The 17,614-nt window shown below is 32.1% G+C and overlaps 3 protein-coding genes across 5 annotated transcripts; 1 reads left to right on the top strand and 2 right to left on the bottom strand.

Annotated features, from left to right (window-relative positions):
- Positions 1–510: 510 nt before the first annotated feature.
- LOC137819094 (heterogeneous nuclear ribonucleoprotein Q-like) lies at positions 511–6,068 on the top strand. 3 transcript variants are annotated; one of them, XM_068622837.1, is made up of 9 exons: positions 511–806; positions 1,555–2,043; positions 2,125–2,241; positions 2,415–2,555; positions 2,779–2,952; positions 4,709–4,916; positions 4,996–5,171; positions 5,505–5,590; positions 5,722–6,068. In XM_068622837.1, exons 2-9 carry the CDS (start codon positions 1,564–1,566, stop codon positions 5,873–5,875), a joined length of 1,536 nt encoding a protein of 511 aa, XP_068478938.1. In that variant the 5' UTR covers positions 511–806; positions 1,555–1,563; the 3' UTR covers positions 5,876–6,068. The 3 variants fall into 3 exon arrangements, with proteins under 3 accessions (XP_068478938.1, XP_068478942.1, XP_068478949.1); XM_068622841.1 differs by having other exon boundaries at positions 528–806; positions 1,498–2,043; XM_068622848.1 differs by having other exon boundaries at positions 556–806; positions 1,007–2,043.
- A 1,630-nt stretch (positions 6,069–7,698) lies between these two features.
- On the bottom strand, positions 7,699–9,613 carry LOC137830403 (DNA polymerase II subunit B4). Its single transcript, XM_068637724.1, has 3 exons — positions 9,371–9,613; positions 9,059–9,177; positions 7,699–8,022 (listed from the first exon to the last, which is right to left on the bottom strand). Exons 1-3 carry the CDS (start codon positions 9,526–9,528, stop codon positions 7,844–7,846), a joined length of 456 nt encoding a protein of 151 aa, XP_068493825.1. The 5' UTR covers positions 9,529–9,613; the 3' UTR covers positions 7,699–7,843.
- A 3,826-nt stretch (positions 9,614–13,439) lies between these two features.
- Positions 13,440–16,979, bottom strand: LOC137829798 (glucan endo-1,3-beta-glucosidase 14-like). The gene is made up of 4 exons (XM_068636715.1): positions 16,641–16,979; positions 15,242–16,269; positions 15,005–15,150; positions 13,440–13,689 (listed from the first exon to the last, which is right to left on the bottom strand). The coding sequence occupies exons 1-3, from the start codon at positions 16,801–16,803 to the stop codon at positions 15,079–15,081; spliced, it is 1,263 nt and encodes a 420-aa protein (XP_068492816.1). The 5' UTR covers positions 16,804–16,979; the 3' UTR covers positions 13,440–13,689; positions 15,005–15,078.
- Between the last annotated feature and the right edge of the window lie 635 nt (positions 16,980–17,614).

The following is a 17,614-nucleotide window of genomic DNA, read 5'->3' as shown; positions in this document are numbered from 1 at the left end:
ATTGAAAAATATTACTGCACAAGAGAGGATGTTATAAATATTAAAAAAATAAAGTGAATGAACATGACAGTATTATTCTTCTCATACTTTCATAGCATAACAGATCACAGTGCCCCTTTAACTTCTTTTTCAGTTTGCGAGAGGATGACTGGAAAAGAAGAAAAATTTATCCACAATTTTCGTTCATGGTTGGTAGAATAGTTGATTTCAAACATGGTTTTTTGAAACCATGAAATAAGTGAAAGAGATAAAGTTTTAAACAATAGTAAATAATTAAATGGTCAAATTGGATTGAAAAAGACAAAATAATAGGTTTAACCACATAATAGAAAAATGGCAATAATTTATACAATAAATCTATAACGAAAAAGGAAAGACATAATACATAATAGGAGACACAATTATAACATAATATAAAGATCGAAAATTATTATTATCGTATGAACTAGTATTATTATTAAATAATAGAATATTGACCTTTAAAAATCTAAAGGTCGAATTTCCCACAATACCCTCATAATTGTACTGAAACATGACCTCCGTTTCTTGAAGGCTACGGGCGGAAAATCGGAAACGGCTTGTCGCGTACCGTAATTTCGAGAAACAAGAAAAATCCAAAACTCTAATTAACGGCGCCATCACAGTTCCCGTTTTGCAAACATCACAGAACACTCTCTAGGGTTCGTTATTCGTATCTATCCAATTTTAAAAGCTCTTCTCCGAAGTTTGCAATAATTTCGTTTTCGACCCTAAATTTTCGATCCATTTGGACAAGGTGTGCCCCAGTTTCGACAGCTTACCTTAAGGTACTCTCCTTCCTTTCTCGCTCTGAAACTCTGCGCAGAGGCTAGTTAGACAGATATTTTATTATTATTATTTTGTTATTAAATTTTATTAGGGATTTCTGTGAAATTTGATGCTTTGTGGTTAAGATTGCATTATGATTAGCTGGTAGAAGTGTATAATTGAAACCCTATCTTAGTATGTATCTGTAAATTTGTGGCAGGAAGGGGCACAGATTGATACGTTTTGTTTGGAAACTGCTATTATTTTTCTGAGATTGGACACTTCATGATTCTCCTTTTTGTTCTGTTCTGCCTTCTCGTTCCTTTGATGACTAATTGTTTGTTCATCACCTTGCATTTGACTGGAAAAATTTCATATTTACATTTCATGTTGTTCCTGTAAATCTGGATTTTCATTGACCCTCGTTTGGCTTTGTGTAAAATAAGAGCTTGTGCTCGCCAACATGCCTGTTGTTCTCGTTTCCTTTCGCGGCCTTCGATAGTCTCTTTTTATTGTGATTGGACTTGCCTGTCAATGCTGATAATTATGTAGTCATTGTCCCTTTAATAAAAAAGTCTATCGCGTTGCGGCCGTATAAGTCTTGTGACTCGTCTCATTGAACATGGCTTCCACTGAGATTCATTCGCTGCAACCCCTTGTTTGGCCTTTCTTTTTGTTTCCTCCTTTCGATATGTGTATACTTCTTCCCAGGATTTCTTCTGGCCTCTGTGCCTTCTTCACAGTTGCCTCACCAGCTTGTTTCATTAGTTTCATAAGATGCCTCGGGGGAAAGCAAATTCTTCATCAGCTGCTAAGCCATCTGACTCTGAGAAGCCAGTTGAATCTGATGAGAAGGTTGATTTTGAGGAGGAAAATGATCCAGAGGAAGCAATGGAAGAAGAAATTGAGTATGAAGAAGTAGAAGAAGAAGTGGAAGTGGAAGAGATAGAAGAGGAGGTGGAAGAAGAGGAGGAGGAGGAGGACCCAGAGGAGGTAGAAGTAGAAGAGGAGGAAGAGGAGGAGGAGGAGGAGGAAGAAGAAGAGGAAGAAGAGATTGAAGAAGTGGATGAAGATGATGCCATGCAAAACAATAGCAGTGATGAAGCAAAGGTGGAAGATGAGGATGAGAAGAAAAAACATGCCGAACTCCTTTCTCTTCCTCCTCATGGGTCTGAAGTATACATTGGCGGCATTCCTCATGATGTCTCAAATGAGGATTTGAAATCTTTTTGCGAGCGTATTGGGGAAGTTGCAGAGGTAAGTCTGTGCCATTGTTTCTTTATTGTGCTCATGCTTATATACAATGTCATCCACTAACTTGAATTTTGAGGAAAACAGGTTCGAGTAATGAAGGGAAAGCATCCCGGCGAGAACAAGGGATTTGGTTTTGTGACATTTAGAAGTGTGGATTTGGCTTCTAAAGCCATCGAGGAGCTGAATAATACTGAATTTAAGGTAATTTGTTAATCTTCAGTCATTAAGCATTCACAACTGATATTCCTTGTAAGTTGGTTGCTTTGTTATTGCTACTCTAGTATTACAAACATTACAGATGCTTTATGCAGAAATTCTTAGCGTAATTCAGTACATGTTTGATTCCTAACTGTGTTAATGATCAATTCTTTAAGGGTAAAAAAATAAAATGTTCTACATCTCAAGCCAAACACCGTCTTTTTATTGGCAATGTTCCTAGAAGCTGGGGTGTGGAAGATCTGAGGAAGATTGTATCCGAGATTGGACCTGGAGTTACTGGTGTGGAACTTGTCAAGGTATGGACTTTTCTGTTGTGCTGTGCTTTCCATTTCCACATTAAATTATAAGTGTCTAGGGGTTTTTGTTATATTCATTCCTATATCATCATAAAAGTCATGCTTTGCAAGCTTTATTATTCTGCTTTTTCATCATGCCCAACTGCATGTACACAAGAGTTAGCATTGCGGTTTTCTTATTTAAATGCTCTTATATTTCTGTTTGTTCAATCCTTTATTTCAGGATATGAAGAACACCAACAACAACCGTGGCTTTGCTTTTATTGACTATTATAATAATGCATGTGCTGAGTATTCTAAGCTAAAGATGATGAACCCAACATTTAAGCTAGGTGAGAATGCTCCAACAGTGAGCTGGGCTGATCCTAAAAATGCTGATTCCTCTGCTGCATCTCAGGTTTTGACTCACTTATCTTCCTTCTCTTAAGCTCGGTTGATAATTGATAGTTATGGTTAAAGTTCTAAGAAACTTTTTAGCTGACTTATCCGGTACACAAGTCAGTTTTTTTGGTGTACTGATACATTAGGATAAACCCTTGTAGGAGACTTTGTTATATTATAAATTTCAGATTTCCATTTCTTGGTTAGTGAAAACTAGTTTGTATTGCTGGAGAGATGGAAGTGAAGGTTTGCTTATTGGGAAAGAAATGGAGGATAAAATGGTATTCTTAAAGGTGATAGTGATTGAGGACAACAGCCACCTTTAAATGGGAACTGATAGTAACTGGTATGAGCAGTCATGTACTGTTAGATGCCAGTGTAATATTATCTTTCATGTTGGCAGTTATGGGTAGAAATTAAGGATTAATAATAGTGTATTATTAGAATACGTGATAGAAAATAACTCACCCTGCGTCAGCAGTTCTGTATTAGAATTAGATACTACCGTGATGACAGTTTTTCATAGAGAATATCTGATGGCAGTTATTTAGTAGCAGTAGAGTGTGTAATTAGGCAAAGGGGGGTGTTTTTTGCTGTTTGTTTGCCGAGAATAATACTCTGTAGGATGTCTGTTGGACAGCATGTGCATTGGTACATTGTTTGTGATTTCATGTTCAGCTTGTTGGTTCACCAAATGGTGTTCTTATCACCTTTAGATTCCAAAGTTTTGAAGATCAAGAAGAGGAGGGCTGTTGGAATTCAAGAAACAACCATTAGACCCCAGATAACAAAAATAAAGAATAAGGTTAAATGATCAAGATCCACGACCATTGTTGCGGGGAGAGAAACAAAAAATGATACAAAATCAGTGAGAGAAGCAGATACTGAAACAGTCAGGATTCAGGAAGATGTTGGTCAACCATTGGAAAAGGAAGAGTGGAAATTTTGGGTTAAAGAGACCATCTTCAACAGAAAATTGCCCTAGGACAGTGCAATGGTGGTCCTTGTGAATAGCACACAATGCTGAATCAGACTGGAGGGAACAAGTGACAGCCATGAAGGTTTGGGTTTCATGCTGTCCAGTCAACCCTCCACTGTCAACCCCCAGACTGACTTGGATTGACCATGCAGGCTAATGGATCATCAACTTTAGGTGATCTTTGGATCTCATGTATGCTGCTTAATCTTCCCCTGCCAGAACTACCAGAATTGGTGCACAGCCAACAGGAAGAGAGTAATTGGACATGGACATCATGAGAGATGAGTTTCAGGTTTTAGGAACTTGGTAGCAGAATAGTGATAGATTACGGTCATGGAGAATCTTACTACTTTGATGAAAAAAGAGTAATTTATGGATAGAAATAGTTTTTTTGGCTCAGTGCATCTTTCTTTATATCATGGGTGCATTGAATAATACGTTGAAGAACTAGTCAAGGACTAATTACAACTACTCACTACTTTTGAAACTATAGTTGACTAATATCCTAACATGAGCTAATTATGCCAATGGATGTTGAACCAGTGTATTTAGCTTTACAGGAGCTGTCAACTAATCTATATTATAACTTAGTACATTGAGTGCATGAGCTAAGTAATAGTAATTAAGTATTCAATGCATCACTACTTTCATTGTTATAACTTACGAGTGACTAATATTCTATCATACACTAAATGCTACTGAATCTAGAATACTATTCTCTTGAATATGGACTATATTTCAACCGTTTCTATAGATGCATTGCTTGTAAACAAAGTTGCATATGGGTGAACAGGTGAAGGCAGTATATGTGAAGAACCTGCCGAAGAATGTAACTCAAGAGCAGTTGAAGAAGCTTTTTGAACGTCATGGGAAGATAACAAAGGTGGTTCTTCCACCAGCAAAGTCTGGACAGGAAAAGAACAGAATTGGCTTTGTACATTTTGCAGAGAGGTCAAATGCTATGAAAGCACTGAAAAACACTGAAAGATATGAATTAGAAGGTGGTAGCATATTGTCCAACCTTTTGTGATTGTTTTGTGAATGTTTGTTAATATTGATTAGCTTTGTTTTGTGTTTCAGGTCAAATGTTAGAGTGCTCTCTGGCAAAGCCACAGTCTGATCAAAAGTCTGGAGTATCAAACACACAGAAGCCGGGACCAGGATTGCTTCCAAGCTATCCACCACATGTCGGCTATGGTTTTGGGGGTGCCTATGGTGCACTTGGTGCAGGATATCCTGCTCCAGGTCTTGCACAGGTGACATTTTTTGCATTTGTTTTTCCGTTAGACATCACTATATTATGGTCTTTATTTTGTGTTAACAGAAATCACTATATTGATTCTAAATAATGGAATTATAGAGTTACTAACTTCTACAGAATCAAAATCCTTATCGCATTGCAATTAAAGATGTTTAATACATTTAAATTCTATTAGAAATCATGCATATTAATATCTAAGCAGTATATGCTATAGGAAGTGTATTTACATACAAGGTGATCTCTGTACTATATATGTGCTATTGATCCATTATCACATCTACTATCTATTAATCTGAGATTCTGATGGCTGGAGTTGTATCTGCTGCAGCCCATGCTATATGGAGGAGGTCAAGGTCCCGCTGGAATGGCCATGATGCCCATGCTTTTGGCTGATGGACGAATTGGATATGTCTTGTAAGTAGAATTGTTGCTCTAAATGTATTTAGCTTGTTATATCATTATGATGTTTTGTATGAAATTCCAATGGAAGAATGCAACACCTAATTGCCTGAGTCCAGGGCCTGAGAGTTTATTTCATTATGCAGGCAACAACCAGGAATGCAGCCACAAGCGCCATCCTCACATCATAGAGGTGGCCGGAGTGGTGGCAGTGGAGGTGGCAACAGGAATGCTGGAAGTTCTAGTAAGGGAAGGCACAACAATGATGGTGGTCAAGGGCGCAGATACCGCCCATATTAGCTGGTCTTGATATAGATAGTAACTCCCCCTTCTCTCAAATGTACTTGGGGCTTTATAAAGCTCATTTATTCCATCAAAAATGTGCTGCATATTTTTTAATTAAAAATTTATTCAGTGTAGATTAAGTCTTGATGTCAAGGCGTTAATTGTGTAAGTTGAATTCTTCCTGTGTTGATAATTAATCAGTTTAACACTTGAGACTTTTTTTAACGAAAAAAAAACTGATGCACTCCTTTTTGTGTATCATAATAGAGTAAAACCCAATTATATATCTCATCAACTGTCATAATCACTGTTAGCAGCCCACTGATTTAATTTTCCATGGATTTATTCTTTAATATACGCTTGTATAAACCCATTATATTTAAAATACAAAACTATTACAATTAAAATTATGTATAAAAGGCTACAAGTAATAAAGTTGTTCTATCACCAATTGTTAGTATCATAACTCATGCTAAGGTAAAGAGAGAGAGAGAGAGAAAGAGAGCAGAAAATGGGCTATCAATAGCTTGGTTAAAATTAGGGTGCTTTTGCTTACTGCACCTCGTAAATGCTAACTGCACCCCATAATAAAGGTCAAAAAAGCATGGAACCTAATTCTTTCTCCATTCCCTTTGTCCTTGGATTTTCTGGTTTGCACGAGACAGCTGTTTTTCACCGTCTCTGCCAACCACGTCACAGCGCCGCCATTACAGTTCAAACTGCCCCCTGCACTGACGTTGGACCGCTGCATTGTTGTTGTTTTACTCCATTGTTGTTTTCTCGAAAGAACATGTGTGCTTTTTTCCGTTCCAGAATAGTGTTTCTTGTAATTTTCCGATTGATTATTCCAAAAGGCTTCCATATTGTTCTTTCCAGAACTAGGAGTATAATTAGTGTTTTGGATGGGTCGTTCCAAAACAACTTTATATAATGTACATTCTGAAAAATTGTTTTGAATAATGTTTATTCCGGAAACATGTTTACTTTAAAAGAGGAACCAACTTTAAAATAAAATTTCAAGGGTAAAACGGGTATTTTAAAATAACAGTTAGCAGTTTTTTGAATTTATTGGGATGCAAGAAGCAAAAACCTTATATATTTAATCCTAATGTCCGTAACTAAATGCAGTCGGGCAAATTCTTCTTGCACCGGATTTGTCACTAAAATGACAAAAATACTCCTGTGTCATGAAAAAAATATTTTAAATAAAAGAAGGGTGTGAATAAAAAAATACTCTCAAAACCCCTTTTCCAAATGCATTTCTGAATTCTAAAAATTCTTTTCTAGTATCTTCACATTGTGTTTTGAATTTTTTATTGGAATATATTTTTTACATTTCAGATTTTCTTTTTCAAAATAAGATTTGAATTTTTTAATTGCATTTAATGAATTTAAGATTTTAAAATCCAAAATAAAGAATAATTTTAAAAGATATACAACACAGGTTAACAGGTTAAAATTGATATAGTGTATGCAGTCAACTTGCACAAGCCCACATGATCCAGAGGAAAATAGCTAGTAACACGCTTTTTGAACACATTATTTTAAATATTATTGATTAAAATTTGTAAAAGACCACAAAATTTACATCTCTTATTCAAAGGATCTCATTTATAATTTAAGTTTTCAAAACATTGTAAATAATAGTAAAACACATTAAAGGAGATGTGTTAAGAGGTATTAAAGTAAGTTTTTTTAGATCATCCTACAATTTTATGAAGACGGTTTTCTCTGTTCAACTTCTTTCTTATACCAATTGTGAAATATTGTAACTCAAATATTTAGTATCCTACCTTACCTGAAATGTAGCTGTCATCATCAAGGATGTAAGGGGTGTGTTCTACTGAGAAACAATCTAAAGGCTATATTAATAATACCAAGTAGCACCCAATTGACAAGGAGTCATGCACATTATCAACATACAAAATTTAAATCCCTTGTTCAGTCATAACTTAATGCAGTTAACTTCATGAATAGTTGGTCTCATTCATTGTCCTCGCCCTCACCTTTATCAGAACCCTCCCCTTTATCAGATGACTCGTCATTATTGGATGCCTCACCCTTATCAGATGACTCAGCTTCCAATTTCCTTTTCTTTCTCGACTCATCTTCTTTTCCCTTTGACACTGCCGCTTTCTTTCCAACATTCTTCTTCCTAAACTCTGTTAAGCAATGAAGAAAAAGTGTTGAGGTGGGCTACAGATACAGACACAGAAAATTACCTCTTCCAAAACTAACTGTCTGTCAAGTGCAAACACTAGTCAAATCAATATAATTATACAACTACATACATCAGATATTTCCAATATGAAAAATAAATAAAATAAATCTTATTAGACATTACTAATGTAAAACACTACAAAGTATTGTCTTGTATGCTTCAAAAGTGCAATCCCTCCTAGTCTCCCACTGAATATAGGTACTTGTCTATTTGAATAAAATAAGAGATCCTCCAAACATCTTTGAACCAAATTTTTTTCACTACACTTCATGTGAATAATAGGGTTTAGTTTGCCATTAGGAGTCTTAGACCCAAGTTTCAAATGTGAAAAAATTAAAACTATTTGGAGTAGCTTCAACTTGAAAGTGAATCATGTATCCACAGTTAACTTGACAAGGCACGGCCAAACATGCAGTAAAAGTAACAAATTTTCAGGTTCCTCTTCATATCTTGGAACCTAATACTTTCCACTAGAATACCTAATCGTTCTTTTAGCACAAATGCAAAGAAAAAAGTTATTAACAAGCCAGGATCATATCTTAAAGCTGATCAAATAAAACAAACTCAGTCTCAATAAAGGAGCCAAACAAACTAGAATAAGAAGAATATCCAAGTTGAACATGTAATTGAGATTCATCATAATATCTCTCATCTGGTTACTCTCTTCACGTAGAGAAAGAAAGAGAACATATCAAGTGAGAGGATTTTCATTATGAGTGACCGAAAGAAGTGGATGTTGGCCATTGAATCAAACCACACAAAGTTAAGATTTACTTAGTCACGATTTTAAGTGGTCATAAGATCATTAAACAACTTTCAATCCTAACCATCCTCTCAATCTCTCATGTCACAATGTTCAGACTTCCAGAACAAAGTGATTTCCCAAGACTTGACAAGTTCCTAAAAATAAATCAAAATTGTAGAACCCTGATCTTTGGTGTGAACCAAGACATTTTAAGTGACTAAAAGTAATCTACCTTCAAGGGAAGCTTTTAGAGGACGAACAAACTCAGAGAACTCGGTTTCTTCAAGAGCTTTGAAAACATCCTCTGCGGTGATAATCTGTCTCTTTGCCTCCCTACATATGTCATTGGCCCTGCACCACACCCATCACATCACCTCACACATTCATATCAAATCATTCCATAAAAATATCTTCGGCTTTTTCTATCTATTTTTTTTTTTCATTTTTACTTTCTTCCATTGTTTGAAATCAATCTTCACCCAATTGGAATTGTAAGTTTTGTAATCAGGGAAAAGAGATCCAAACATAAAAATTGAGAACTTACGTGGCAGAAAGGTAGTGGATGAAGATCCTACCGCTTTCTGAGAATGCCAGAAGACCATCTTTGCTGACGGAAATTTCTCCTTCTTCAGAGCAACGGGACAGTTTATCCTTCACAACACGGCGCACGATAGTCCGGGGCAGTTCCTCGGCCTCAGCCATTCTGTTCTTCTATTTGGAATTGGGAATTGGAATGAATTTAGGGTTATGATTTTGTAGTTATACCTCTTTTCCCGCCATTATCAATTCCTCTTTATTACAATTCCTATTAAAATTTATATATAGGATTTTGTTTGAAAGTGAGTTATAAAAGAAAAGAAGGAGAAAGACATTGGAAAATTCATAATTGATACAACTGATCTAATTAATTAAAAAAAATAATATATAAATTATAAATTTATTAAAATATCGTTATTTTGATATTTTTATTTAAAATAATCGGTATATTGATATTTAAAGGTTTATAATAAATAACATGCTCATCCCAAATTACTTTTATTTTTATTTGACTAGTTCTTAGCTTTGCCTACAAACATACAACTTCCATGAATAACCATTTATGCTGCATTGATTTTGTATTATAATAATTAAAAATATATGATGTTAGCAAATTACTCATAATTGATTATGGGATTAGTTGTAATCAATTATTCATTAACAAATAATTGATTATCATTATATTTTAACCTTACACCTGTCTTCCTTGTTTTACTATGTTTTTACGCTTGAAAAAATAACACGTTAATAGATGATAAATTATCAGAAAATATATATTTTGTAGATGTGTATAAATTAAAAATAAATCAATAATTAAAAGTGGTAAGGAAAGATGTATATTATAGAATTAAGTGTGCTGGTAAAAAAATATAGATAATAATGAATTTTATTGATAACAGAATCAAAATATAACATATATTACTTGAAATTTCTTAAAATCACAATTAATGAGTATAGAAGGCATATAATTGTTTTTAATATATATTGGACACTAAACTAAGGAAGCAGAAAAATGCTCTTAAATGTGTTATAAATACATGAAAATAAATAGTGTGTAAAAAACAAAACAAAAATTTAAGAGATTCATTACGTCAACATATTTATAAATATTTTTATTAATCTTGTAATATTTTAAAAAGTATATATTGAAAATATTGTAAAATATTATATTACAATACCGTATTTCAGATACAAGTGTACATAATAACATTAAATAATTTAATATTTAAAATAAAATTCATCAATTAAAATAATAAATGTTTTGATTGTTAGAATTTCTTATTTTTTATAATTTTTAATTTAGGACACTAAAAGTTTTAATAAAATAAAATAAAGGTATTAATGTTTAAAAATGGTTACTATATTAAAATTATTTATTTTAAAATAGAAGAATAAAAAAGAGCTGCACTTATCTGCATTTACTTTTTTTATGATAATAAAAATTAAAATTTAATTATTATATTAAAATTAATTGAAAATATTACTAATTTTATATAAAGATTATAAAATTTATATATAAGAAATAATATTATTAAAATTATATAAAAGGATTGCCTGTAATTTTTCATAAAAATAAAGTCAAATTATAATAAAAAGTATATAAAAAATAACTATAAACTATTTTAATTTTATTTTAAAAAGTTATAATTATATAATTCAATACTTTAGATATTGTTTAAAAAATAAAAACTAAAAAATTGATTAATAAATATAAAGATACAAACAGTAAAAGATTTCAAAGAGTGAACACCAAAAAAATAATTATAAAATCTAATCTTCAATATCAATTATTATAAATATAAATAATAATTAAAATATTGTTGATATTTTTAAAAATTTTATAAAAGAATGTGATATTGTTGTTAAGTATTGAAAAGATAAAACCAATATCAAAAAATTTCTTAGTGATATTGATGATGATGTTGTTCAAACTATTAGGAGACTTGAGTTACCTAGAAAAGGTGTTCAGAAGACTTGAGCCTGATATTCTTCTCTCTTCGATTGCTACTTTGAGGAAGTTGTTGATTTTGTTTCAAAGTATATGATGAATAAAAATGATATGAAAGATTCTCTTAATGAGAATAAAGATGATGTTGTTCAAACTAGAAGACTTTAGGATCCTAAAAAATATTTTAAGAAAGATCAAACTAAGAAGAAATGATTATCCTTGTAGTTTTTTTTTTTTTAGTTTTTCCTAATAAGTTTTTGCCTCCTTTTTTAGGTTTGTTTTGGCGAATTCTCCTTGCACCTCTGTACTTTCTCCCTATATTTTCATTTTTTAATTACAACAATATCCTTATAAGTATGGTAAAGAGTGTGGTGATTTATCTTATGGGATAAACTAAAACATGTTAAATGATAGAACTACTCTCTTAAACACTGCACTTGGAGGATAATGAAAGTGTTGCGGCTGGAAGTGAGGTATGGAGGTGTAGGAGTACAAGTGAGATTATTTAAAAAGGTGACATTTAAGATTGTTTAATAATTTTATAAAGGTTAAAACTGATTTTTTACAATTAATATGGAGGTAGAAGGAGAAGGTACGAAGGTGGAGGGTTTGTCTTTGTTTTTCATCCTTTTGTATTTTGACCTAGTCCCCATACTTGCTTATTTATTTTCTCTTTAATAATATATTTTCGTGTAATAGCAAATGATTGTTGAGATATCAAGTTTCACAGTGATGAGTAACATGAAATTTTATATTAAAATAATATTAAATGTTTGATCTAGATTTGAAATTTATTCTTATATAGGTGGATTTTGGCATAGTCTTCCATACTTGTTTTTACTTTTTTTTTCTTGTTTAATAATATTTTTTTTTATGTAATTACAGAGACATTTAGCATAAAATTTTAAAAAATAAAAAATAAAATAATTTTAAGTTAAAACTAAAAAATATTTAATTCTCTTTAGATTTGCATGTAACAGTTCTCACTAAAATGGTTGATTATCTAAAAAAATATGGGTATAAATAACATCTACCTTACATTATGATTGTTTTTTCATTTTTTATAACTACAGTTACTTTGTTCATGTGCATAATATTAACAAAGATTTAGTTACATTATAATTCTTAAAATTTAGAGTATATTTTTATATTTAAAAATTAATAATTTAAAAATATTTTTTTTTAAAAATACTAAGGTGGAGAACTAAAATAATTTTGTATTTATTTATTAAATAATAAATTTGAAGATTTTTTTTTTTAATTTGAAAAACTAAATTAGTCTTTCTAGATTATGAAATGTCCTTTTGCAGTTACCTCAATTATTTTGTATGTATTTAGAAATTATAAAATTACTACTTGACTTATAATTATTTATTCAATATTATAAACTAATAAGATAATGATTTATTCCGTATAAAGATAATAAGAATTACTGGTCAACTTAAATTATCACTTCTAATAGAAAAATGAAATCTTGATAATTAATAATTAATTATAAGAAAGTAAATATAATAAGTGTCAATAATTTTAAAAGTAATTTTAGAGCAAATGATTGTTGTTACTTGAGGTGTCATCCTAACTGAGATCTTAAGTTGCACAATGATATCTAACATGAAAGTTTTTATTTAAAAAAATAAAAATAAATAATACAAATAGTTAAAAATTGGATGTAACTAATTAAATGAAAATAATTTTCTTAATTATTGAGTTAATTGGTTAAAAGATTAAGAAAAAAAAAGGTAGAGCCCAATTAGATTAGTAGACAATAATGAAGGAGTTGTTTTTAGTTTTTTTTTTTCGACAATAAAAAATAAATAAATGTGAACCACTTCGAGGGTGGTTCAACTCTTATACAAACATAAAATACTTAAGATGCTCTATCTCAACACTCACACCGTCAGATGTCTAGAATTACAAAACAATCCTAACTCAACCCAAAATATTCGAGCTAAAAGATAAATCAAGAAATCATCGTCATACAGACCAAAGGTTCAAGACACCACTCAAAAAAGGAGAACAAACCAATGAGTTGTTTTTAGTGATAATTGATAACAAAAAAAATTAAGTTTTTTGTTTGTGTATTTGGGGGTTAAATTGTTGGTTTAAATGGCTACCACAAAATCCAACATACATATAGTTCTCTTATTTTCTGAAAAATAATAAATAAGCTAATAATAGTTGTTAAGAAAATCACTATACTCTTTTTTACACCTCCAATTTCTGGGATTTATTTTGGTTATTGATAAAAGTGTATGAATGATTTTAACAATGATATATCTTCCATTTACATGGACAAACAAAATCACTGACTTCATGTGAAGTATAAGATTTTCCTTGGAAAAATGAAAAGAAAGTTGAGCTGATTTAGTTTTCTCTCCCTGCAATCAAAACCAATAACATGTAATCAAATCATTTGACTTTAAGAGATTTATTTTCAAAAGCTGTCAAAAATCTGAAGAGGGGAAAGAAAAAGTATAATGCTTCAAAGATATTTAAGCACAGTTTGAAAGATCCCTCAGACTTATAATGCTTTAACAATTGCTAAGCCCAATTACAAGACACACAAAAAGTCACACATTGGAACAATTGACACCACAGATGAGATGAACATGACTTCATCAGTAGATATAGGAAAAATTAACATCTTTTTAAAGTCTGTTAGGTATTTTTCATTACTCTAGACTCTTTTTCAAGACTAGATATTCTGATATTTGGTCGGTTAACATATCACTGCATCTGAAATATTGGAAAAAATATATTTTTGTCACACTGAAACAATACTCTTCCACATTCTTTGTATATTTCATACTAAGTTGACTAGATTGGTTTATATTTGGCACATCAATCATTGAAAAGAGATGCATGGCATGGGAAAATGCAGGTATGATTAAGAAAAAAATATGGGAATTAAAGGAGGAAATTATTGGAACAAGAGGGAGATATATGTGAGATAAGATTAACAAATAACAACTATGGATAAAACTTGTGGGGTTTGAAATTCTAACAAGAGGTTATGAGGGGTTTTCTTTTTAATCTGATGCATCTGATTTGGACTTTTGTATAGCTGAAGACAAGAAGAATATCATTCACAGAAAGATTCATATGCATGATTGCAAGTGGGAGACAAGGAAGATGGAGACTCATTATCTTGTTTTAATATTCAAAAGAGTAATGAAGGTTTTCTTGGGTGGTTAAGGTCGGCACAAGAGTCCACTTGTGGCATGCATTGATATTTTGGCAGAACCTTTCTATAATAATGTTCCAAAACTTTCCCATTAAATTATTTTGTTATAATTTGTACACACCTTAACTAGAAAGTGAAGATTAAAGTGATGACATCAAAATAAATTTTCCTTTGAAGCCTTGGACTGAACTTTCTCACACAACCATATATGTATTTTTTCTTCTGAAATCTAACCGTATCAGTTTAAATTTTCTGACATGTTAGGATGAATGAATGAATCCATAAAATGTTAAGCAATTATCTTCTTATATAGCATGTGACCTATAAGGTTTGAAAAAAACTATCAAAAGCCCTATACTTGCATTGTATGTTATATCATTTTAACTCATGTATCCCACAAATACTGAAACAGTAGTTGGAGAAAATACCAATTTCCTTGAAAATAAAATACAAGGAAAATTGTTCAAAAGGAAAAGAAAAATACATGAACACATTAAACTTTTCCTCACCTTAATAGCTTTGTATGACAAGATATGACGTATGGAAAATCCTCTGTTTTCGTATGAGACTTCCCTTCTTCTGATCACCATCTTGAAAGCTCCAAAGCAAAGATGAAGCTTGTAACTATACATACAAAAAAATTGACTGACAAAATCTGCAGATTAAGAAGATGGAAACATTAGAACCACTGAAAAAAGATGAATTTTTTTAGAAGCAGGTTAAACTTCCATCATGTGTCTACTTACGTTGGATTTAGCTGCCATAGGCATCTGTGGAAGATAACCCTTCAATTCAATGTTATAAACTGGATTACCATTAGGATAGTAAAGGCCATAGTTTCTCTCTGATGCTGGACCGGGCTTCAAATCCTCATTAAAAAGTGCAAAGACATAGATATCAATAGGAACCAATGGTTTTGCAGGAGTGCCTTGTTTCTGCTCTATCCTTTTGAGCAAGTTACCATTATACAGTGCTGCATTCTGTGGTGTAGCTCCAATCTCTTCAGGGTCACCATTAGAAGGCCAACCAGTTTCAGAAATCCTCACTTGAATGTCATCATGCCCCATTTGTTTGATGGCAGCATAGACAGCATCAATTTGAGCATATAACATGTTGTCATAATGCAAATTGGTATTGGGATCAACCGTGCCTTGATTTGGCTGAAAAAGCACATAGTTTAAGGGAATCATATTTGGGTTGTCTTTGTATGTAAAGAAAGGGTATGCATTGATGAGGAAAGGTGAGTTGATTTGAGCATGAAAGTCAAGAAGGGGTTTGATATATTGCACAAGATCTTCCCTAAAAGCCCCAGTTGAAGGAGGGTAGGAATTGGATAGTGTGTTGAAGGAATGAGCGGTTGTGACAGTAACTTGTTGGTCTAGTCCAAGATTAACAAGGGCATCATGCACAGTTTGCATTGCTGGGAGGAGGTTCAACATTAGCTGAGTATCATTGCTGTTGAACACCTCATTTCCCACAGTGATGCAAGTGATTTTAGTCTGTGAGAAGTAAGGTTGGACATGCTGCTGAATCCAAGTTTGAGCTTTAGAAGGGTTTGTCATGTTCTCTAGGTACTCATTTCCAAGTCCTATAACAAATTCCACATTGGATTCTGAGAAGGCGACTAGAACATTTGGATCAGCATCATACAGTTTGATCCTACTCACATTCAAAGATTTTATAAGAACTGCTACTTGAGATGGAAGAGGTAAATTGTTGGCTATCTGTCCGTAGTTGATTCCAAAACCATGGCCATGGATTTTCACTAACAAATCTGCAAACACATTTGAAAGAGAGAAAACAATCAGCTTAAAATGCTTAATGCAGTTCAACTTGCACAAACGATCAAACATTGAATCAAGAAAGCTATCTAAGTCAGATTAAACATTGAACAAGCCCTCAGGAGAATAGACACTACACTACTCCAAGTTGAGAGAACAATGGTTGATTCCTCATGTGAAGCTATTCTGATCAGAACAACTCAATAGGAGTAAGTAAGTAGATAGAATGTTCCATTTCCAAGGTGAGTATAATAAGACTATTTTAGGTAACAAAAACTTGTTTTCTTTCCTTCTCTTTTCTTTTTCATCCACTTTCCTGGAATCAAATGGAATCAAGCACAAGTAGACAAAGCAGATAACAAACCCGAAATGGAGAGAACAAACAAAAGCATTGACACGAAGAAGGAACAACTTCTTATTACTGATCTGATCATCATCATGGCCAAGGACCCCAACTCAGAGCACCACAATTTTAGGCACACAAACTGAGATAATGCAACAGTTGGCCACCTAATACAGCTTTTCATTCCATGTGAGAATCAGAGCTTTTCATAATATATACACATATATCTATACACATATTAATCATTGTTAAATGAGAATGAGGATTCAATTTCCAAGGGCAATGCTATTATAGCTGTCAATTTATTTACATCATTCTTAGAGCAGTGTTACTAAGATAGATAATAAAACAAAAGAACATGCATTTTAATACACTACCTCTTCTTATTTTGTAAACAAGGATGAATAGTGTAAAAAGCTAACCAAACAAATAATGTACAGATATGACGTGAAGAAAGATAACAAATGGAAAACAACAAAATTACATTGTAAGTGTGGGTCCCGCATTAATTATATATTTTTTTTTCTGTAAAATAAGGGATGTCGCATTAACTAGATATAAAAATATTTTAATCAATAATAATAGTTATTTTATTTAAATAAAGCTGAACCCAATTTTACCCTTCTTTGACATAAAATAACTAGTTTCCTAAAGAATAACATCTTTTACCAGTTACAAAAAGCTTGTATATTAAACTATCTTACAAAGTTTCTTTTTCTTCTTTATTTATAATATATCTATTTTTTTAATAGCAACTTGCACCTTACAAAATTAAATGCTTCTCTCACATGGCTACAGCTATGATCAGAGAGTAACATGCATCACCACGTCCTCAAGAATAGTGTATTAAAACCAACCTAAACGCTCTTTATAATCTATTTTCTCACAAAATAATATCTTAATCTATTATTGTTAAATATTTTTTAAATTGTTATCTAATTAGCTAAATCTTTGTTATCAAATTTAAAATATAAATAATTGGTAATTAAAACTTT

This window comes from Phaseolus vulgaris, chromosome 11, assembly GCF_000499845.2.
Source record: "Phaseolus vulgaris cultivar G19833 chromosome 11, P. vulgaris v2.0, whole genome shotgun sequence".
In the NCBI taxonomy this organism is placed as follows: Eukaryota; Viridiplantae; Streptophyta; class Magnoliopsida; order Fabales; family Fabaceae; genus Phaseolus; species Phaseolus vulgaris.
Note: the sequence above shows the minus strand (reverse complement) of the source record. Positions and strands in the feature narration are given on the sequence as shown.